At 44.9% G+C, this 23,829-nt stretch overlaps 1 protein-coding gene across 4 annotated transcripts in view; it reads right to left on the bottom strand.

Moving 5' to 3' along the window:
- Window positions 1-1,721: 1,721 nt before the first annotated feature.
- Window positions 1,722-23,829, bottom strand: part of TIMM44 (translocase of inner mitochondrial membrane 44) — a 52,276-nt gene continuing 30,168 nt past the window's right edge. For all 4 annotated transcript variants that reach the window (XM_073324470.1, XM_073324468.1, XM_073324469.1 and 1 more), the window contains 3 exons: window positions 21,723-21,812; window positions 9,234-9,344; window positions 1,722-3,035 (listed from right to left, as the gene is read on the bottom strand). In XM_073324470.1, coding sequence (XP_073180571.1) covers window positions 2,916-3,035; window positions 9,234-9,344; window positions 21,723-21,812 — 321 coding nt within the window. In that variant the 3' untranslated portion in view covers window positions 1,722-2,915. The remainder of the gene's footprint in view (window positions 3,036-9,233; window positions 9,345-21,722; window positions 21,813-23,829) is intronic.

Raw genomic sequence — 23,829 nt, 5'->3', positions numbered from 1 at the left:
CTCCCAGCAGCCTAGCGAAGCCCGCGTTAGAGCACAGCCAGGATGGGCCCGTGGTGTTTCTGACGTTAGGGGCTTACTTGGGGGTTGTCTGGTTTTATTTTGGGAACTACTTGCCTAGAGATGAGCACACTGCAAGACATGGGAGAGCAAGAACGCGCAGGCAGCCGCTCAGTAGGGGAGAGCGGGAGCCTGGCTCCCATGGGAAGGTGCTTCTCCGAGTGGCTTTAAACAACCCCCAGAAAGACTGCAGAACAGGAGCTTGTGAGCCCACAAGAGCAGCATCCAGTGTGCGCCAGCGTTGGCCTGTGAGGCAGGGGTTTTCCCTCAATTAAACACAGAAGCCCAGTACTCAGGACAAATGGGTTCCCTTCGCAGCGTCCCTCTGTTACGCTGGCTGAGGCACTGAGTAATGGTGATGGAGTTAGGGTCCAGCCTTCTGTGCAAGCCCCCGGCAGGCACCCATGCTGGTTACGTCAAGGGAGAGGCTCATGGGTCAAGCCAAGCAAGGAACGTGCAACATTTCTCAAGGGAATTCAGTCTTTTCCCAACAGCCAAATCCCCAGGCAGACAGTGCTCACCTCAGGCAGCTATGTAATTCAGGGCTGGGTAGTTTTAATTCTCTAGATTGGTTACAGACTACGCCAGGTCCTCAGGTTTGGTATTGTAAATTCAAGCCGTGATTGGCTGACTAAAGCATGTGCTATGTCTGTGTCACTGGAAGAGCACAGCACCACGTCCAGAACAAACACTGAGGTATGCTGTTGTCACATGGCAATGCGGGCAAATCCTCTGCTTTGCAGGCGATTAAAACCCAGGCCCCGTGCAGAGCAGATTGCTAGGTTACCCTGGCAGATTACTGATCACCCTCCAACAAGGAAGTGGGGGAAGCTGATTCTGATTTTGGGGGGGCTCAGGCCCAGAATTTGTGCATGAACCAGGCAATCAGATTTCTCTGAGCTGTTCTCACAGCTGTGCCAGTGCTAAAAGACAACATCTGCCTCACCTCTGCACTCCCAGCAGTGAATAAAGCAGCGTTTCCACGCAGGGCCCAGCCCCGTGGCTGAGATGTGAGTGAGTTCCCATCAGTTTGCTGATGAAAGTGATCTTTCACAGCATCACCTCCTTCCTCAAACACTGAACAAGACCTAAGCCCACCAGCTGCCCTCTCACTGCTGGAGCTGGTCAGACAGAGGGACTCACCTGGCCCATTACTGTGTTCTGCAGTATGAAATTAATTTGTTCAGATATTAGGCACCGATACATAAATTCAAGACAATTTAAAAAAAACTCAAATGACTCCACTGGTAAGAGCACCGGGGTGGAACCGGCTGGACTGAGAGCACATCCATGGCCAGTAAAGCACACACATTTCCCCGGTCCTGGGAGCGGGAGACTCCGGTATGGCAGAGTTGTGCAAGATAATGGGTGCTGTTGAACTTGCCGCATACATCAGACTGTCTGTAACAGCTGCTACAGGAATGATAATGACGCCTGGGCTAGACATTTGATTCCATTTAGATTCACCAAAAGAACTGCTCTGGATACTCACCGCGGGGTGGAGGGGGGAGAGGAGGAGCAACAGGCAGAATGATTTTCTTTAATTACAAAGCAAAAAACAGCTCTTCTGCTTTGTGCGCATGGAGAATCAGAAAAACCCAGACTCAACATTCCTTTGAATCCCTTATTGGGTAAGTTATCCTCTACCCAAATAAGTCACACCCTTACAAGAATCTTCACTCTTTATTGAAGGAGGCAGCAGAAGAATCTATGAACACGAGAACATCTCAGCTAAACCTCCATTTACCCAGCACCAGTTTGGATTCTGTGCCAGTAAACCTCCTCCAAGCTCTGCAGTCATCACACAGGTCCCAGTGAGAGGCCAGGTGTGCACCTCCACCTGCGGCAGGAGATTGTACCCTTCAATTTATATAGAGTAGGTAAGTGAATCATACCCTCTGCACTCAGTCTTAGCAATAAATAACTGGGTGTGGTGGTGGGGGTGCTATGGCCCAAGTTGATTTTGCACCTTATTTGCTCTCTCTGTTGCATCTACAGCAGATAATGCCAACTGCTTGTGTCCATCTCTCTTGTCCCTGGTCAGTATTCTCCAGCTCTGCCCCTTTCTCAGTCACCACTGGCACTCTGCCCAGGCAAGTACAGCTCATGTGACTACCCCTGAATCTGGGGAGATTCAAACACAAAGACTCTCTAAGCAGTGAGTCCCACCTGCATCAGAAGAGAACTGCGTGTAACACCGCTGGGAGCACGCCTCACTGCTACAGCCAAGTCTGCAAGCCTGCCTGGCCCTGTGTTGATATGGCCCCGCAGGACTCTGCGGAAGGTGCATGTGTGAAGGCATGGTTGCATTTGGTTTGGTAAAGTGCATGACACTGTATCAACAGAAGGCTTATTGGTGCAACCTAGTAAGAGAGCAGCTGACACTGGCATGTCCTGAAAGAACTTTGAGAGCCTTTCAGGGACCTGGAGAGGCTACTTTTGGGTTACTATAGATGCTGACATTGCAAACAATACACGTCACTTTGCTACTGCCCAGTACCCACCTGGGTCCATGTCAGGAAGCACGAGGGAACATGGGGAGGAAAGAGGCCAGCCTCCTCCAGCTAAGATTTAAAAAGGAACCGACAGCAGCTGCTAGTGTCTTAAATCAGTCACACTTAAATCTACTGCACATTCTTACAGTGTAAAGCTAGCGCCGTGCCCAGGGCAGCCATGTTGGTCCCAGGCAGGTCACATCAGGGACTGCTGAAGTGATGGCACACCCAATAGCTGCCTCTTCTGAAAAGGAACCAACACAGACTGTTCCCCACAGCTCCCTCCTTACACTGTAGGTTGGTACAAGTTCAGACATGGCACTGGTGCAAGTGAGAGGTAGAGGAAGCTCTTGGATGGCATTCTTAGAGGATCTGCTCAGTGCTTGAAGCAGAAATGTCCAATAACCTCCAGGCAGCATACGGGTTGAGTTCATCCTGGTCTCTGCACAGCGCCCACACATACAGCATCCGCAGAACTTTGTCCTGAAACAAAAATTCACTTGTTAGAATTGAAACTACACACTGCAGAGAACACAGCACCACTGTGGGCTACGAATCACCCAACCCCTCACAGAGAACACAGCACCGCTGTGGGCTACGAATCACCCAACCCCTCACAGAGAACACAGCACCGCTGTGGGCTACGAATCACCCAACCCCTCACAGAGAACACGGCACCGCTGTGGGCTACGAATCACCCAACCCCTCACAGAGAACACGGCACCGCTGCCAGGCTAGGAGTCCCCCCTACACACACAGAACAACATCACTGCTATACAAGTCCTACACTCATTTTGTTTTTATCTTTTTTCTTTTTTTATCTACTTTAGTTAAGGTTACCAAAATGCCATATATCATAAGCTCACTTTCTCTTGCGCAGTGTTTCAAAAACTTAACCTTTTGGGCTGAATTTTCCCTACTTAGCTTTTGCCCCAAAGGGTTATGATGCTTGAAAATTTGGGCCAGGTAGCCATTTGAGTTATACGGCAACAAGAACACACACACATTTGCCTGTTCTGACAACCAGTTTAACACAGATAACCGAGGAGCAGCTGAACTCTACATGGAATCTCCTGCAGTTAGTACCTCTGATTTCATAAAGCTGAGAGTATTTGAATATGGACTTGTGTGCATGCAAACACCTAAGTACACAATCTCCAACACCCTTGGGCTGGCTGGTGCCCATTTGGAAGCATGTTTGCCCTGCTCTTCTGTCATTTTTTAGCCTTTTATCTTTTCCCCACGTCTCCCTTGCCCGCCCTTCCTTCTCTCTTTAGTAACTGAGGAAATACAATACAAAAACCTCTTAATAAAACTTTAACCTGCACGATGAAAAGTCACAAAACTGCAGGAAATGCAACCATTACATTTCCATCCAGGTCAAAGCCCTGCACACATGTAGTACTCACTCTAGTCCTGTTATCCTGGGTCAATACGTATACAGTAGAACTGCAGAGTTATGAACACCTCGGGAATGGAGGTTGTTTGTAACTCTGAAACACTCATAATTCTAAAGAAAATGTTATGGTTCTTTCAAAAGTTTACAATCGAACATTGACTTAATACAGCTTTGAAACTTTACTATGCAGAAGAAAAATGCTGCTTCCCTTTTATTTTGTTTGCAGTTTACATTTAACTCCGTACTATACTGTATTGGGGCGGGGGGGTTAGTCTCTGCTGATGTCTGATTGCATACTTCCGGTTCCAAATGAGGTGTGTGGTTGACTGGTCAGTTCGTAACTCTGGTGTTCATGACTCTGAGGTTCTACTGTAGTATTTTCCTGAAGAAATCTATGCTGTTAAGTGTATAAACATGTAAGATGGGTAATGGGGCTGAGTTAATTGCCACTGAAACCTTAATTTGCATTTTCTACCTATTTGTGACGGTCAAACTCCATTTCATTACATTCTGTAATGAAAGAGGCAAACTAAGAAAGGAGAAAATTGGCACCAAAGCTGTGATCTGGAAAGGTTTAGGCTCCTGAAAAATAGGTTGTTTTATTGGAAGTGTGGCAGACAACTACAGGGATCCTGTGACATCAAAACACAGGGAAGATGGCTCTCTTACTGGGGAATGAGACATCACGGAACAAAGAAAACAACCTGTTACCTGCACTGTGGGAGTTCTGGGTGACTGATTTTACATTTTTATTAATAGAGCTACATCCTAAACTTGGATATGCAGTGGATGTTGCTGCATATATTCAAAGAAACTGGGACTGCAAACATCTGTGGACTCCCAGAAGTGAATTTCTAAACTCTAGTTATGCATTTAAGATTAAAATTTGTCCCTTATTCCCATGGGATGCTGTGACAGGCATAGCATCCTGTACCACAACCTCTCAGGATTAATTTTAAAGAGGATTTCTTGGACCTTTCAAGAATGCTTTGCTGGATGGTTAAAGGCCTATTTCCCCAGATCAACTGTGCAAAACTCTATAGGCATCTGTCCCCTGCTCTCTTTTTAAAGTGGTGTATTTGCTAGAGCAACTAGCATAATCATATCTTCTCAGACCTCCTACGCATCCCACTGAGGGTGAGTCTGCAGCGCTGCAGTGGGTGAGCGCAAACAGGCAATGCTGCAGCAGGAACCAGCACATGATTTCTATTTAGCGAGTTTACAACGCGAGGCTCCCTGTTACCTAGGAGGTCATTTGCTCTTGACTCCAAGGCGCTGCAGGAGAAGCGCAACAGTAAAACTGAATCATGGCTCCCAGCCAGCCTGCAGCTGACACTGGATTAAACTAAAGTTTCATTTCCTTTACAGCATTTTAATGTATCCCCCTGATGTATTGCTGTTCTCAAGGAACCAGACATTGATATCCCCTTTAATAATTATCCCATCCATACCCATCTTTTACCAATGGGCTAATTTCATGTGAGAAATCACTAAATAGACCTCTTCTCCCTACAGTCAATATGACAGGCTGCAAATCAGGCCAGATGGGCCCATCATTAAAATTAGTCCTTTTTTCTGTAAACCTACAGTCTGGGCTCAGGAGAATGGCTGAGAAAAGCCATTATTTATTAAACACGTATTAATTTTAATGGAAGGCTCCTGGAAACTGCCCAGCTCCAGGCTCCTTGCAGCGTCACCTATTCCACATCATTAAACTACTTAAACATTGCCCAGGCACAGCGAGAGCCGTCTGGAGAGCCTGCCACTCAGCCCCCAGGGATTTTCAGAAAATTTCACAAGCTCTTAAACCCATGTGTCATTAACTCCCAAAACGAGCCTGACAGAACATATCCGCAGGACAGTGCTTAAGTGAATGACAGTGACACTTTCTAGAGTTTACACGGACAAATGAAACCACTGCAAGAAGTGATTCACACACAGATTCCAGGACAGGGCATGGTCAGTCAGGCATCCCCAGAGTAGCTTTCAGAGGTCCCAACACAGGACTGTGCCATGTGCAGTGTCTAGCATGAGGCGAGGAGAACAGTTTACCTGGTTTGAGCCAGAACCTTAGTACAATTACAGTGGATCCAGAACCTAAACTCCCTGGGTTTGAGATTATTCTCCACCCCTCTTGCAATTTATTGATTTTCACTTCTCCCATTTCAATTCCATTTTGCTAATTTCTGCCCAAGTGTCCAGTACTTCTGGGCTCCTCACATCCAGAGGTCCCTCTCGTCAAGGACAGAGAAAGGCAAGAAAGCATGCATTCAAAACATAAAAATAAACAAATTAAATATAAAAACAGGGAACAGCCCAACTTGGAAATGAAGGTCCTACTGTGCCCTGATTTGTCGTTCCCCCTCCTCGGTACCTCAGTTTCCCACATCTTAAAAATGGGAATAATGATACTGACATCCTTTGCAAAGCGCTTCGAGACCAAATGGTGAGAGCTAGATATTACTTACAGCTGCAGTATGGAGCTCCCACCACAGGTAGCTGAGAGCACGTGTGTGGCGCAGCAGTCAGAACAGCTGCTGCTCCCTTTTCATCTCTCCCTCCTCCCAGGTGCTCACAGCACCTCCTAGCCAGGCACCATTCTCCTACTTAAGCAATGGGCTTTCACTGCTCCTTTCAGATGGCCCTACAGGGCCCCAACCAGCTGCCGTTATTATTCATAGTTACTCTTTCCTTATGGTTTCTCTCTCATGAAGGGTCACATGAAACTCCCCTACCAGACACTTCCACGCAGTCCAGAAACATCAGAAACAGCTGATCCAAGACAACCCAGGTGCACACAAAAGACAAGTGCATGAAGAACAGACCAAGCGTATGAAGTTCTGGTATCTATGTAAAGCAGCCACATTAAGAAATGATTAGCTGATTAACTGAGGCATGTTGCGTAAGGCTGACCCTAATGTGGGATGGGGGTGGAGGGAGGTTACTGTTTTTACTTCTATCCCTGTTGTTTTTCCCAAAAGGTTTTTAACATGTGAAATTATCTTTTTTGCTCAGAAAGGTCCTACATTTGAGCCATGAAGTGACAGAATGTATGTGACGGTAAAGTGAGATTGATTGTTCAAACCCCACAGCAGGATGACAGTCCCAAGTAGGGAGATCTGTAAAGGTAGCAGCTGCTGTTCCTCTCTGCGCTGAATCCTGGACAGATAGTAACAGCCCTGCTTATTTCCAATTTGGCTTGAGCCACTGCTGGAACTTTCCACCCACTAAATTCCCTTTGTCTAGCAGGTCTGTCATTAGACTTTAAAGTAATAGAATCAAGCTGCAAGCTGTGAGTGATGATGTGTAATCCTCCCGGCAGTGTGCTGACCATGGAACTCATCTCCCCAGGTTTCACAACCTTCTCTAACCCCTAATCCCACCCTTTGCTTCTCTCAACTGCTGCCCAGGATCCCTTGTCATTTCAAATGCACCAGCACAACAATCTCAGGCAGTGTACCTGCCACCCCCTGCATCTGACAAGGACAGAGCTCTGAGTGGCTGAGCCAGGCCAGGCACAGGAAGGGAGCAGGTGTGCCCAGGGACAGGGACCCACTGTGCTAGATGCATCTGGATGCTCTGCTATTTCATGATTTGGTTCTATGATTTCACCTGGGATTGAAGTGTAATTTACTGAACCCAATCACCATTTCCCACTATAAAGACTCAAATCCCATTAGCTGTACACCAGCTCACTACACCTTCCACATTCTGAGCACTTTTTAAGAGGGCTGCTAAGGTTCCTACCATCAGATATCTTGTTTTTCCAAGTACTCCCCTCCAGTTTTTTCTGTTGGTGGATTTTTTTTTAAATCAATTGCTCCATTTTCTAGATCTCTGTTAACAGCAGTGAAAGCATCTGAGTTCTGGGATACACAAGAAGTTTGGACATGCTTACAGGGCAAAGTTTTCATGTGTGCTTTGAGTGCAGGACCTTGTTACTTCACACTGGTGATTTGGAGACCCGCTGTGAAGCACTAAACTTCATCTATTAGTAAATGATCATCCTAAGGAAAGCCCAGTTCTCCATCACAAAATGTACTTGTTCATTTATTTGACAAGCTTAGTTTTAATTAGTGATGTTTTAGCAAACATTGAAGTAATGAGGGTTCCATAATGTCAGACCTCTTGCTAGAGCACTATTTCATCTCTGCTCAGAAGCAGAGAGGGCATGTATTTGTGGGGGTGAATTACGGAGAGTATGGATTAGTTAAATGCACATTAGCCAGGCTCCATGGCAGATGTGTGTGTTACACAGTGATGATGGGATTAAAAGTGAATGTACACAATCTCACTAGAACTGACTGCAAAGCACTTCATTTTTCACACACAGTACAGGGCATCTGTGATAAATGAAAGGTGTGGGGGGGGAAGGGTAGCTTCCTTTTATGGACCCAGCCAGCCAGTTAGCTATAAAATCCCTCTTAGTAGCTCTTCTCTACTTGCTTTACCTGTAAAGGGCTAAAAAGTGTCACTGCGATGCATAGGTAAAAGGAAGGAAGTGGGCACCTGACCAAAAGAGCCAATGGGAAGGCTAGAACTTTTTAAAATTGAAACAAGACTCCCCTTTTGTCTGTCTGTGGTTGTTCTCAGAGAGAAGCAGAGACAGGACTGAAACTATGCTGTAAAAAGCTTGGAGCCAGGTATGAAAAATCATCGGTATCATACCTAGAAACTACTCATTTGAAATCCCAGATATGTAAGAAGATCAGGAAATGAATGTCTCGGAAGACGCGATCAGGTTTATCACCTTTTATTTCTTTATGGCTTGGGGACGCCTCTGTGCTAACCCCAGGTGCTTTTGTTTTGCTTGTAACCTTTAAGCTGAACCTTAGGAACTATTCCTGATGCTTAATCCTTGTATTTGCTCTTTTTAAATCTAGCAATAGCCTGAGTTTCCAGATGTATTTTCTTTCTTTTTGTTTTAATACAATTTACCTTTTTTAAGAACAGAATTGGATTTGTGTGTCCTAAGAGGTTTGTGCAGGTTGTTTAGCTGGTGGCAACAGCTGATTTCCATGTGGGGGGGGGAGGGGGGGCGCGCACGCTTGAGGGTATCCCAGAGGAAGGAATTCCCAAGGGTGCCTTCCTGGGTTCTCAAAGGGGTTTTTGCTGTTGGGTGATGGCAGCATTTACCCATCCAAGGTCAGAGAAAAGCTGTAACCTTAGGAGTTTAATACAAGCCTGGAGTGGCCAGTATTAATTGTTAGAATCCTTACAGGCCCCCACCTTCTGCACTCAAAGTGCCAGAGTGGGGAATCAGCCTTGACAGTGTCACTTACCGGATCTCCTTCTACCACCTCTCCTTTCTGATTTTTAATCACCATAACAAGTTGAACCTGGAAAGTGATAATTAATACGGGTCCCTGCTCCATCAGCTTCCCCATAGCAAGCTGTAACAAAAGAAAAATTTTCTGTTAGAAAGTGAAGATGTCTTTCTGCATGTTAACATCAGGAGAATTTAAGAGGACCACTATGACTTGCACAGTAAATCACTAGCCTGTAATCCCGTTCAAGGCTGATTCTGGCTACTATGCTGAATTATACCAGTTCTAGTACAATTCCTTGAGTCAACTGTACTAACACATAGTTGCAAAATGTTTCCTCTTTATAACCATGTTTTTAAATATTTATACTACCACTTTTTGGGGAAAACGGTCCCTTTTGGGCAGAAATTTTCCATTCTTATTTGCCTGAGGGCTGAATTTTTTGGAAAATGTGAACAAAAATCTATTCAGCTATTTCTGAGTTATGAGAGGATGATAAAAAATAGCAGGTTTTTCAGAGTAACAGCCGTGTTAGTCTGTATTTGCAAAAAGAAAAGGAGAACTTGTGGCACCTTAGAGACTAACCGATTTATTTGAGCATGAGCTTTCGTGAGCTACAGCTCACTTCATCGGATGCATACCATGGAAACTGCATAAGACATTATATACACACAGAGACCATGAAACAATACCTCCTCCCACCCCACTCTCCTGCTGGTAATAGCTTATCTAAAGTGATCACTCTCCTTACAATAAGAAAAGGAGTACTTGTGGCACCTTAGAGACTAACCAATTTATTAGAGCATAAGCTTTCGTGAGCTACAGCTCACTTCCTCAGATGCATATCGTGGAAACTGCAGCAGGCTTTATATATACACAGAGAATATGAAACAATACCTATTCCCACCCCACTGTTACCAGCAGGACAGTGGGGTGGGAATAGGTATTGTTTCATATTCTCTGTGTATATATAAAGCCTGCTGCAGTTTCCACGATATGCATCTGAGGAAGTGAGCTGTAGGTCACGAAAGCTTATGCTCTAATATATTGGTTAGTCTCTAAGGTGCCACAAGTACTCCTTTTCTTTTTGCGAATACAGACTAACACGGCTGTTACTCTGAAACCTCTCCTTACAATGTGTATGATAATCAAGTTGGGCCATTTCCAGCACAAATCCAGGTTCTCTCACTCCCCCACCCCCATACACACACAAACTCACTCTCCTGCTGGTAATAGCTTATCCAAAGTGACCACTCTCCCTACAATGTGCATGGTAATCAAGGTGGGCCATTTCCAGCACAAATCCAGGCTCTCTCACCCCCCCCCCCGGGGGTGAGTTTGTGTGTGTGTGTGTTCCCCGGGGGGGTGGGGTGTGAGAAAGCCTGGATTTGTGCTGGAAATGGCCCACCTTGATTACCATGCACATTGTAGGGAGAGTGGTCACTTTGGATAAGCTATTACCAGCAGGAGAGTGAGTTTGTGTGTGTGGTTTTTGGAGGGGGGTGAGGGAGTGAGAGAACCTGGATTTGTGCAGGAAATGGCCCACCTTGATTATCATACACATTGTGAAGAGAGTGGTCACTTTGGATGGGCTATTACCAGCAGGAGAGTGAGTTTGTGTTGGGGGGGCGGAGGGTGAGAAAACCTAGATTTGTGCTGGAAATGGCCCAACTTGATGATCACTTTAGATAAGCTATTACCAGCAGGAGAGTGGGGTGGGAGGAGGTATTGTTTCATGGTCTCTGTGTGTATATAATGTCTTCTGCAGTTTCCATGGTATGCATCCGATGAAGTGAGCTGTAGCTCACGAAAGCTCATGCTCAAATAAATTGGTTAGTCTCTAAGGTGCCACAAGTACTCCTTTTCTTTTTGTAAAAAATAGCAGTATACTTTTTCCAGGGAAATAACTCAAAGCCAACTCCAACTTTGACACTTCTCACCTAGTAAGTAAATATCCCATAACGAGGTAAGTCTCAATGCACTGGGTAAAGGAACTTTTAAGTGGAACAGAAGCCATGAATGCCTATGCCTCCCCCCCAACCCTTTTTCTGTCCTCTTTATTCCACTGACATCTCTTACCTCTCTGAAAACCTAGGAAATGAAATGCAAAAGACAATGCAAAATTAAATACTCCCCTCTGGCAGGAATCTATTTTGATATAGGGTCAATTGTTCAAATGTGCTTAAGTGACTTAGGAGCTACTGAAAATTTTCCCATGGTCTTTAAATCCTTGATTGTATTACCTCAGAAGCAGTGTGTCTTTAAGGCAGTAGAAAAAGTCACAGATTGCTTTTAAGCAGTAATATTTGATCATTTAATTAAAGACTGCATTATAACGCACACAAAGGACAGAGCTAAGATGCATGTTCAAATGAACTATGGCAACGTTTCCTGGATTTGAGCACTTATTAAAAAAAAAAAGTTAAGTCAAGTTGCTGGAAGCCATTTCCCATCTGCATGTGGCATAGAGGGCCGGCAAGTTACTCATTGTACATGTCCTTCCCCTTAAAACAGCCAATGACTGACTTTACCCAGGCAAGAGGGCAGAGAACTCTGCCACAGCCCCACCTGTCATTCTCTATGGAGTAACAGTGTTGGAAAAGGAGTCTCTCTCACTTGGCCAAGACTAAGCTCAGCATGTCACCTGCCTGGCAAGCGAAGCTTTCCTAGTTGCACTTGAGCCAAAGAGTATGTCTACACTAGAAAGGTAAGTCGACCTATATTAGGTCGACTTACAGCCACCACAGTAATTCTGCCAGTGGGGTACATCCACACGACCTTCCTTGGGTCAGTGGTGCACATCCTTACCAGGAGCACTTCCACTGACCTAAGAGGGGCAGTGTGGGGAGCAGATAGCCTGGTGTCAGCTCCCTGCCAGGAGTCCAGCTGCCCCACAGGCTCCCAGCAGGCCGCCCAGGGCTTCTCGCCTCTCCATTCCCCGCCGGAAGTGGGGGGGAACCCATCTGGTGCTTCTCGCCCCTGGAGAGCAAGCCCAGCTCTCCAGGGGAGCAGGGGCATAGCTGGGCTCTAGCTGCTCAGCTTTCTTGTCAATTTCATGGCAGGTGACAAAACAGACAACAGCCGATGTAAGTAACCTACATAAGCCTTACACCTCTCGTGGAGGTGGAGTTAGGATGTCGGTGTATTAGGACATTTATACCGGCGGGAGGGAGGCTGTACTGTAGACCAGCCCTAAGTTTCTAGCCCAGAAATAAATCATATAGGCACCTAGCTTCCAGCTCAGCCAGGGAACCAGAATACTCAATGACAAACATTCAGCTCTGAGCACTTTTATCCCACGTGCCTAAAGCCAGACTTTATGGCCATGTGCCAGTTCAGGAATTCACCTGGACAGCCATTTTCTGCTAATGCAGATGATGATGGATATCTTTTCTGCCTTAACATAAGCTGCAGTGTGTGCACTGAATTTCATTATATCTGTGTCTGTAACATCTACATTTTAATAATAATTCTGTATTAGTATAATTTTTTGCATTTAATTTTTAGAGTTTTTAGCAAAAAGAAAACTGTCTCCAGTCAGTTTGTTACGTTACATGCTTCTAAGCCAACATTTTGAAACGTGTTCCTAAAGTTGCACATCTAAATCCATATTAAGGGACTTAAACAAAAGGCCTTCATTTGAGAGGTGCTAAGCACCAAAAAATCCCACTGAAGACAAAGGAAGCTGTGGCTGCTCAGCATCTTTGAAAATTAGAATGTCTGTCTAGGTTCTAGAGTAACAGCCGTGTTAGTCTGTATTCGCAAAAAGAAAAGGAGGACTTGTGGCACCTTAGAGACTAACCAATTTATTAGAGCATAAGCTTTCGTGAGCTACAGCTCACTTCTTCAGATGCATATCGTGGAAACTGCAGCAGGCTTTATATATACACAGAGAATATGAAACAATACCTATTCCCACCCCACTGTATTTAAATGTCTATGTTTGAAAGTGTTGGTCTTAAGTTTCACTCTTCTCACGTGTACATGGGAATTGCATATTCAGATACAGGTGGAACATTACTTCACTATGCAGGTATAAAACGCTATCTGGAGAATCATATTGCACACACAACAGTTCATTTTGGAAGTGACATGCTGTACAGTTTGCTATTTTCATTCTCAATGTTCTTTCCCAACTGTAGCAAAGATGCCATTCTGATTGAAAACACTGTACATGCCAACATAGAAGTTTGCCAACAAAATAGTCTGTTTTCAAAGTATAAAAAAGTATCAGAAGAATGTCTGACAATACCTTTTTGCTCAAAGGTCGCAGGAGAATTTTATTAAATATCCCCTTGCCCATTCACCTTTGGGCTAAGAACAAACAAAGACGACCCTAGGGTAATATTTCAAGGAAGTTGTAAATGGCTGAAAACAGACGAATAACAAAGTGCCTCTTCAGCCAGAACTCCAGTCCTGCTACCGTGACACCGTGCTATTTAGCAATGGAAGGGGGAGAAAAAAAAAATCTAAACTTCCCACCCAGAAGTTATTATTCAGCACACCGTGAAGTCATGTCTCTTGGACACAGACTTAATACTGGACATTCCTAAATTAAGTGAGATGTTTAGAATAAAGTGATGATGTTTATTACTTCAATAAAGTTCATTTGATTAGAATGCATTGTTATTTATTGCTGGAGATAATCAAGGGAATTGCAGCTGTAATGGGCAGATTCCTGCTCAGTTGGCATTCATATTTAATTCCTCATGCTACAGAAAGGGCAGGAAAGGTTTCCTGTTATTTCAGAGGAGTTGGTGTAAGGGAAGGGGACAGTCCGGTATCCCAGGAGGCCCTCAGATTACTATGGCAATATGGCCCTTGGAAGGAGAGGGAGGGGAACAGTTTTTATAAGAATTGCCATTGCTCATCAATAATGGTGCCCCAATGACCAATGCGGTTATGGGAGTGGTGGTGGTGATGATATTTGGTTCACAGAAAATATGCTCATCTGAAATCAAGTTAGAGTAACCCGAACATTCTTTCAAAGTACAACTGGGGTTTAAACCAATCTGCCATGTAGTACTATGGCATTAGTTTCCCGCTGCTAGGGTTACAACCAATGGCATTATGAGTACTAGCAAAAGGAACACCATGAGCTTCATTTCTTCCTGTTCTGAAAAGGAATGTGAGGCACTGGCAGTTTGTGTAACATTGAGGCATTCTGAGGGCTGATAGTTTCCCACATGCAGCTCTGCCAATGAGCTTCAACTGTCCCCCCTGCTATTCCAGTCCTAGAATCCCACACAGCTAAAAGCCCAGGAGCTTCAAGCCTTAGCTCCCTGTGCTGCTCCCATCATAGCCCTCTCAAGAGGTTACTGGCTATCACAAACTGCGCAGCAGTTTAATGGTTCAGGAAACAGGAGGAAACTACCAAGTTTCTTCCACCAACTGGCCTCCATTGCTAGGGAAATTGACTTGCCTGAAGAGTCTTGGATACATCTGTGGTATTTTGATATGCTAAACAAATTGAGGTCTAAGTTTCTCCGAGTAAGGTATGTTCTCCAGTCCTCAAATCATTTGTGTTTTTTTCCTGTAGCCTCTCCAATTTTTAACATCCTTTTAAAAACATGGACACTAAAACTGGACGCAATATTCCAGCATTGGTCTCATAATGCCAAAATGGTTACTGACTGTAACTGTGGTCCTTCGAGATGTAATGCAGATGTGTATTCCACTTGGGTGTGCGCTGGAAAATTCTGCCTAACAGTACCCGTAGGGGGGTGATGTTTGCGCCTCCTGGCTGTATCCCCTCTCCTGACTATATGAAGCAGCACCACCCCAACGTCCCTCAGTTCCTTCGCACCCAATGTCAGGAGCACAGACTTAAGTGCAGAGTGGATGGAGGGTGGGTTATGGAACACACATCTACATCACATCTTGAAGAACCTGTTATGGTAAGTAACCATTTCTTCCTCTTTGAGGAGATGCAGACGTGTATTCACTTAGGTGACTCACAAGCAGTACCTGCAGGAAGCGGGGCCCAGAGTCTGCTTCAGTGGTTTTCAAACTTTTTGTATCGGTAACCCCTTTCACACAGCAAGCCTCTGAGTGTGACCCTCCTTATACATTAAACATGTGGGGAGGGTAATTTAATGGCGGCTGGGAGCTGTCAGCCCCACGGAGGCGATAGCTCATGACCCCCATGTAACCGCCTTGCGACCCCGAGGGGTCATGACTCCCAGTTTGAGAATCCCTGGTCTACTTAAACAAGGACTGCAGGACTGCCCCTCCAAAGTTCGCATCTGCTCTGGATGCCACAGTAATGGCATAATGGATGGAAAACATATGTGCAGATGACCAAGTGGCAGCCCTGCAAATATCCAGTACTGAAAGGTCACTTAAAATACCTTTGAGGGGGCATAGCTCATGATATTTCATATGCAGTCTTGATACAGGAAGTTATCCACCAGGAGATTTGCGAAGAGACTACTTGTCCCTTCATCTGGTCTGCAAACGACGCAAACAGACAAGGCTAATCACAAAAGGGTTTAGTCCTGTCCAGGCAAAAGACACCCGACATCCAGTGAATGAATATGCTGCTCCTCCACGGCTGAATGCAGCTTCGGACAGAACACCGGCAGATACAGTTTCACCTGAACCAGGCAGCGTAACACCACTTTAGATAAAAGCTTCAGGCCACACGGTCACCTTATCTTTAGAGAAACGTGTGTAAGGAGGCTCTCTGCCATTTAAACCAGCAACTCTCACACCTTGCAGATGTTAGGGCCACCAGGAATGCAGTTTTTGACACAGAAGAGGAAAAGATAATGATGGAAGAGGCTCAAAACCAAGGTCCCATCAGAGCCATTAAGACTGTACTGAGGTCCCACAAAAGAATTTGTTCTTTCACTGGCAGGTGGCGATGAAGGACTCCGTTCAAGAACCTTGCTATCACGGCATTTGAAAATATCAGCCTCCCCTGAATGGGCAGATGAAATGCCAAAATTGCAGCCAGGTGGCCTTTCAATCAACTGAATGCAAGAGCTGAAGCCTGAAGATGCAACAAGTACTCCAAGACATCCTGCATCCCTGTCAACCTCGGATGAACCCTGTGAGCAGATGACCACACCAAGAACGTTTCCATTTGGCCAAACAGGCCAATCTAGTAGAGTGTTTCCTACTGTTAAGTAACACTTGTTGAACAGCCTCTGAGTATTTTTCCTCCTCATTTAACCATGGAGCAGCCATGCAGTGAGATGCAGAGAGCTGGGTGCAGAATACGAGATCTGACTGTGCTGCTTGTTCAGTAGGTGGGGATGAAGTGGAAGAGACATGGAATGCTGAATTGATATTGCCAGGTCAGAAAACCAACCCTGCCTCGGCCATGCTGGAGCAATGAGGATGACCTTGGCATGGTCCAACTTGAGTTTGATGATTACCTGCTGGATGATTGGAATCAGAGGGAAAGCATACAAGATTGCGGATTCCCAACTTAGGTGAAGGGCATTGGCCAGAGAGCCCGGACTAAGGCCCTGCTGAAAGCAAAAGAGAGACATTTCTTCTCGTCTCTCGTAGCGAACAGATTTATCATCGGAATGCTCCAAACTGTAAAGATGGACTGAAGGCCACTGGACTTCAGAGACCACTCGTGACTCAGAGAAATTGCTACTGAGGTGATCTGTGAATTGATTCCAGGCTGCAGGTAAGTGATCAGCCACAGTAGTAATGTTCTCTCTGATGCAAAACTGCCAAGTCCAATTGCTACCTGACACAGCACTTTAAAGTGTGTTCCTCCTTTTCTGTTCACATAATACGTCACAGTGGGATTGTCCATAATAATGTGATCCATTGAGCCAGATTCAATATCGGAAGGCGACATGCCTTGTAAATGGCTCAAAGTTCCAGAATGTTGATATGAAACGTAGCTTCCTGTTCTGACCATAGACTCTGAACTCTCAGTGACCACAAATGCACTCCCCAGCCTAGCAAGGAGGCGTCGGTGCAAATGGTCCTGGTGAGCAGTGGCTGAGCAAAGGGAATGTGCTGGCACACAGTGATGGATAGTCCAAAGCAATGTAAGGAGTCCAGGGATCAGCGGAGGGCGCAGGACCAATCTGTCCACAGAGTGCTGGGCTGGATGAGAAATTGTCCTCGGCCACATTTGGAGAGGCAAAGATGGAACCTAGCAAATTGGGCCACCTGCATGCAAGCAGCCATGTGATCCAACAGCCTTAGGCACATTTGAGCTGCAGGCTCAGAGCGCAGCTCCAGACAGAGGATGAACTACCTGAAAACAGTCTGAAGGCAGAAGCGCTATCAAACTCGTAGAATCTATTAAGGCCCCAACGAACTTGATTCTTTGATTCAACGCTGACTAGCATCTGTTGAGAATGAGACCCATGTGATCGACTAAGCGTAGTATGAAGTCTATGTGAGAAAGAACTTCTTCCCTGGACTTGACCCTCAGTAACCAATTGTTTAGATATGAGTTTAGATATAAGGATATGAGTTCCCCTCTTCCTAAGGTACGCTGTCACTACAACTACACAGGGAACAGAGGACAGACCAAAGGGAGTATAGAATATTAATAATGTCAGTGCACCATGACAAACAGGAGAAACCGTATGCGGCTCGGAAGAATTGCCACATGAAAATAAGCGTCCTGAAGATTCAGAACACCAAACCAGTCGTTTGGATGTAATGCAGGAAGGGTGGTTTATAGGGTGACCATCAGGAATCTCACATATCTGATATATTTGTTGAGGTTGCAAAGACTGAGAATCAGGCTCACCCCTCTTCTGGATCTGGGAACCAGAAAATACCGGGAATAAAACCCTTGGTCCCAGCACTGCATAGGGACCTCCTCAACACAGCTCCCAACACTATTAGAGACTGAACCTGTTCAAGGAGCAATGTCTTGTGATAGGGGTCCTCATACAGGACAGGGTAGGAGAATGGGGAGGGGAGATGGAAAGGAACTGGATGGCGACCCAATCTGATGGTGCTTAGGAACCAGCTGTTGGTAGTTATTGAGCCCCAAATATCGTGAAAAGGAGCCAGCCTGTCCCTGAATGTGGAGGACAGGGCTATAGAGGTCATGACTGGATTGCTGCCCTGGACAAACAAGACAAAACAGGCACTTGGTAAGCACTGTGGGAGGATAAGTCAACTGGCTGAACCCAGGACCCGAAGGCCTCTGCCTTTGGGATCTATGACTCTTTCTGGGGTAATCTCACAGCCTCCGGGCGGAGAAGGATTGCCCAAAGGAGCATCGCAAGTGCTACTGTTGCTGCTGCTGACAGCTGTCGAAGTGACGTGTCCACACCGCTGGAGCGTACACCCCCGAGAGCATTGAGTAGCCTTGAGTCTCCAAACAAGGGCAAGGTTCCATCAGTCTTATGCAAAAAAAAAAAAAAAAAAGCACTCGACCACTGATGGGTAGGTCCTCTATAGTCTGTTGCACATCAGAAGCAATGCCTGAATGCCCTTCTCATGGTTACCGCTCAGGCCATAACTCTGGCTAACGTATCTGCCATGTCCTCAGCCGATTGCATGGATGTCTTGGCCACCAAACAGGCCTCGATTATTGACGCTCAAAATTCCTCCCTAAAGGCTTCAGGTAACTGGTCTACAAATTTAGACATAACTGTCAAATTAATAAAATTGTACTTGGACAGCAGTGCCTGCTGGTTCACAATACACATTTGCAGGGAAGAGGAAGTGCAGATTTTCCAATCCATTAAGTCCACCCTCTTGGACTCCCTGTCCTTGGATGCAGACTTACATCTGCCCTGCTGGGCCCTATCATTCCCGACAGTCACAACCAGGGAATCAGGGATTGGGAGAGAATAGAAGCTTTCAAAACCCTGCACACGTACAAAACAGCGTTTCTCTGAATACCGTGCACCAGGCAGCACAGAAGCCAAAGTACTCCAAAGAACCTTTGCGGGCTCTACCAGTGCATGGTGAATACAGAGGCCTACCCTCCCCAGGGCAGATGGCTAGAGGGTATCCAGTAGTTTGTGAGTATTATCATGCAGGAACTCTGACTGTACCGGGGAGCAGTTTGAAGGACATGCTCCATCCTGCTTGCCAGCAACAGCACAGTGTCAGTCCATGCTACTTTTAGATGAAGAGTAAGAACCTCCATAAGACCTGGAGAGGTTCTGATTGGTCTTATAAGACCTCTTCCACCAGCGCACTTGACAAGTCAAATAGCTTCTCCACTTCTTCGGAGAGATGCCAGCCCTGGAATGCGACAGTATCAGTCACTGAGCGAGAGGGCGACCTCCAATCCAATGAGGGCCTTGGAGCCGAACCAGGCATCACGGCCTGCTCGAGGAGGTGCTGCTTCAGACGAAGGTCTCTAGCCACCTGAGTCCTTTTAGTGAACAATTTACAAATTGAACACCGCTCCTTGGTGTGACCCTCACCCAAACAGAGCAAGCACATTGTGTGGGGGATCACGGATGGGGATCGCCTCCTTTCTCCCCCTACCCTCCAAAACGGGCAGTGTCTGAACCCTGGTGAGGGTATCACCCAGGACAACTAAGTAGGATGCTAACTATACAACTACATACAGAGAAAACCCTCAGTAACAGAAGGAATTGTGAAGAATTTTGTGGTGAAAACCACGGAGTTCTGATTCCAGCCACTGGTGGTGAGAAGAAAGTGAGGGGTGTTTTATTTTAGTATGGTATACTAGTATTTTTTAATCAGAATGTTGTGTGTACAAATCCTTTTAAAAGTAAGTATATTACATCTACACAGTTATCAAACTTGTGAAACCTGATTTCGTTCTCTGATGAGATTATAAGACCTATTTTCCATAAAACCATGTTGACTAGTATGGATTATATTGCTATCCTTTAATTCCCGATTCATTGAATCCCCGAATCAGCTTCTCTATTTTGTCTGGGATTGATGTCAGGCTAACCAGCCTACAGTTACTTGAGTCATCCTGCTTGTCCTTTTGAATATTGCCACAGCATTAGCACTCTTCCAGTCTTCTGGAAGTTCCCCAGTATCCCAAGATTTATTAAAAATTAACATCAGTGGGCCACAAATCTCCTCAGCAAGCAGTTTTAGGACTCTTGGGTGCTGGTTATCTGGGCCTGTTAATGTTTATCCCTCACCTTGTAGATGCTGTCTAACATCCTTCTCAGTTACTAATTGACTAGAAAGTATTTCATCATCCTCAGATTATATGAGTGCATCCTGCTTCTTTCCAAATACAGAACAGAAATATTTACTGAACACTGCTGCAATTTCTGTATCATTAACAACTTTACGTTCTCCATCAAATCAGATGAAAACATCTCCTTTAGTTTGGAAGGAGGGGTCAATCCATAAATATATTTAACCACTGATTCCATATCCGATACTGTTATCTAGTAAGAAAACAGCTTCACTCACAACCATAAACCTCCCTCCCCAACAGAAGTCTCTGGGAATTACAGTCATTTCTCTCAGGTAGGTTTTCCTGCACTGCATGAACCTGATCCACTGAAATGTTCACCAAGAATTATCAACCACGAGTACCAACCTAGCCACGTGCACACATGCACAAGGTCAATGATATCTGCCTTAATCATTAGTCTTTCAAAATTGCCTGGGTACAGATTTACACCAAGGTGCCTTTGCAGCAATGGAACAAGGACTCCTGCAGTCTGTAACCAGGATTTGGTCACAACAGGAAAATATTCCTGCAATTCTGTCTCACTGGGCCAGTGGCTAAGCTGAAAAATGACAAGCGTCAGAACAGAGCTCCCTCTGGGATATGATTCCCACAGTGGAACTGCTAACAGAGCAGGATACTGCTGCTAAGAAGCAAATTCAGTGATCCTCTCCCACAGCCTCTGTTGGTTGCTGTATTTCTCCCTGGTTCTGCATCTTGATGTTAGCAAGATTAGTGGCAAATCCTAGAACAGCCTTGGAAGGGGTGAGTCACAACATGATGTGTGAAATACTTGCTGAAGAGAAACAGAAAAAACACTCTACATACACTCAGGGAATCACAAGTGCCCGTGCATCATAAAACTACATTTTAGATGTAAATAAAGATGCAGCAATTTTACTGCATACAGCATTTTCTGAGAGAAATGGAAACCCCAAGAACAATAAGATAGCAGTGCTGTAAAACATAGCATAATCCAGCAGCCTTAAACCATCCCCAAATCCCACAGAACTGTAAAAAAGGGAGCAACAGGAATGGAGTCTCTTCTAGGCAATTTAATAAACTGTAAAGCAATGATACCGGGCCACATTCTGAGGTCCTTTCACATGCAAACTACTAATGAAGTTCATGAGAAGTACTGTGGTGTGTTACTGATTCTCTTCCTATCCTTTTTGTCTGTTATGTCGATTTAGATCATAAACTCTTCAGGTAGGAACTGTCTCTCGCAATGTGTATGTACAGCACCTAGCACAGTGGAGCACTGAAATCAGCTGGAGCCTCTACGTACTGCCATAATACCAATATTAATAGGAAGACAGCAAGTCTGAATTGTAGCTCAGGATTTGATTCATCCTCCGAGGAGGAACAGAAAATGGGAAACTTACATCAATGTTGTCAATGTCAAGAATTCTGGAGTGGAACAGGAGACCCATTGCTTTGGCTTGTTGGATTGGATGAGCAAGCTGACTGTAAGTCTAAATGAAGCAATATAAACTTTGGTTACATGTTTGAACTTTTCATATCCTAGGAAATCAGTGACAAAGGAAAGGAAGAGGGAGGATTCCTTACAGTGAACATTTCAAAAGAAACAAACTAAAGTGAACACACTGAACAATCTCAGTTCTTTGCAAATGTGCTGATTACCATATTCATGCAACTATCAGGTGGTTTCATTAAATGCTCGGGGGGGAGGGGGTTGTCTCACAATTCTGCCCTATTGGGGACTCCCTCTGTCATGCAGCTGGACATAACAGTAAGCATACAATTAACGACATAGAACATACACATTGAGAGCACCTGCTAGCCAGTTCTGATCTGACAGCAAACGTGGAAACAGTCTGGAAAGCAAGTGAACTTTCTAACCATTTCCCCAGTACACAGAACTTGGAAATTAGCCCAGTTTTTCCTGGCTCCTTTTTAGACACACATGCTTTATTATTATTTATGCATCAAAACCTGTTGTCATTGATGTTGAATTACTATTTGCTTCCAGCAATATACTAGGCGTAGGTCAAACAAAAAGGAAGGCACAGTCCGTGCCTTGAAAAGCTTCTAATCTTCATCACAAATCATAAAAGTGCAAATATCCTGCAGAAGCTTACTGGTAAGGAGGTTAGACTAACAGGAGTCAAAGCAGAGGGTTCTGAAGGGAGATTAGACAGGGAAACCTTACTGAACCAAGAACTGCACCCTGACAGCTAGTGGGTTGTATTTAGTTATTCTCAGACCTGATTTGAACATTGGCCAGTTGTTTATCAGAGTTATTATACACACAGAAGTCTGCACTAAATTTATTATACTGGACTTTCACCATTAGCACAGGGTTCTCAAACTGGGGGTTGGGACCCCTCAGGGGGTGGTGAGGTTATTACATAGGGGGTCATGAACTGTGAGCTGCCACCCCAAACCCTGCTTTACCTCCAGCATTTATAATGGTGTTAAATATATTTAAAAGTGTTTTTAATTTATAAGGGCAGTTGCACTCAGAGGCTTGCTATGTGAAAGAGGTCACCAGTACAAAAGTTTGTTGTGCTAACCACTGGGTTCTCAAACAAGGCAGAGTCAGAAAAGTTTTAGAGGGAGTAATTTGTTCTCTTCCTGTTATATCTCGTGAGAGTTTGAGACCATCTCTGGGAATGGCTATTTCCCTTGTTCTCTCTAACATTAGCACATGGTGCTAGTTTGCTACAAATAGCGATTTGCACAATTGCATTTGAGACCTCCCCACCCCGTGATGTCCTAGATTCTCCCAGCAATGGGACATTCTATTCATTTCCTCAGCTGGTTTTGCAGCTGACTCTCAACTTGGCTAGTTTTATTTTTAAGTTTAAAATAAAACACGTAGGAAACCCTTGCCTCTCAGTAATTCAAGCATGGGGGTAAGCCTGCTGCCTCCTCTACAAACTTTTCAAGAGGACTGTTCTACAGAGTAAACTAAAGTACATACAAATCAGTGCTGAAATGCTTGCAGAAGGCTTTAAACCTCCCACTCTGTTATAGCAACGTATTGATAGTTTTATTCTGAATAAAGACACAAACAATCAAGAGACCAAAGCCCCATGAAAAGGATCTGCCCTGTTCAAAATGCAAAAGATTCCCTGCACAAGCTTATCTGGTTATGTGAATTTCCAGCCTTCTTGTGGTGGAAATTGATGTAACTTTAAAACATTAAAAATGTTGAGCAATTACATAGTTTTCTGTGTTGTCAACAGCCCAACTATTCTGGAGCAGGACGGGCAGCAGAAACAGACAGCATTTAAAGGCCAAGAATAAACAAATCTTCCAACAAAGGTTGCTTCCACAAACTTAAAAAAATGTGATGCTGGAGCTATTGCTGAAGTTACAGATCAGATGCAGTTTACATACATTTGTGTTTAAAGAAGTGGACTCACTACTGAAATTCTATCATAGTAGACACCTGGGAAAACATCTATTTACTATTTTATAGCACACAAGAGCAAGGTAGATGTTTCTCAGAAGACCAAACGACGG

This window comes from Lepidochelys kempii, chromosome 25 (genome assembly GCF_965140265.1).
Source record: "Lepidochelys kempii isolate rLepKem1 chromosome 25, rLepKem1.hap2, whole genome shotgun sequence".
NCBI classification, from domain to species: Eukaryota; Metazoa; Chordata; order Testudines; family Cheloniidae; genus Lepidochelys; species Lepidochelys kempii.
Note: the sequence above shows the minus strand (reverse complement) of the source record. Positions and strands in the feature narration are given on the sequence as shown.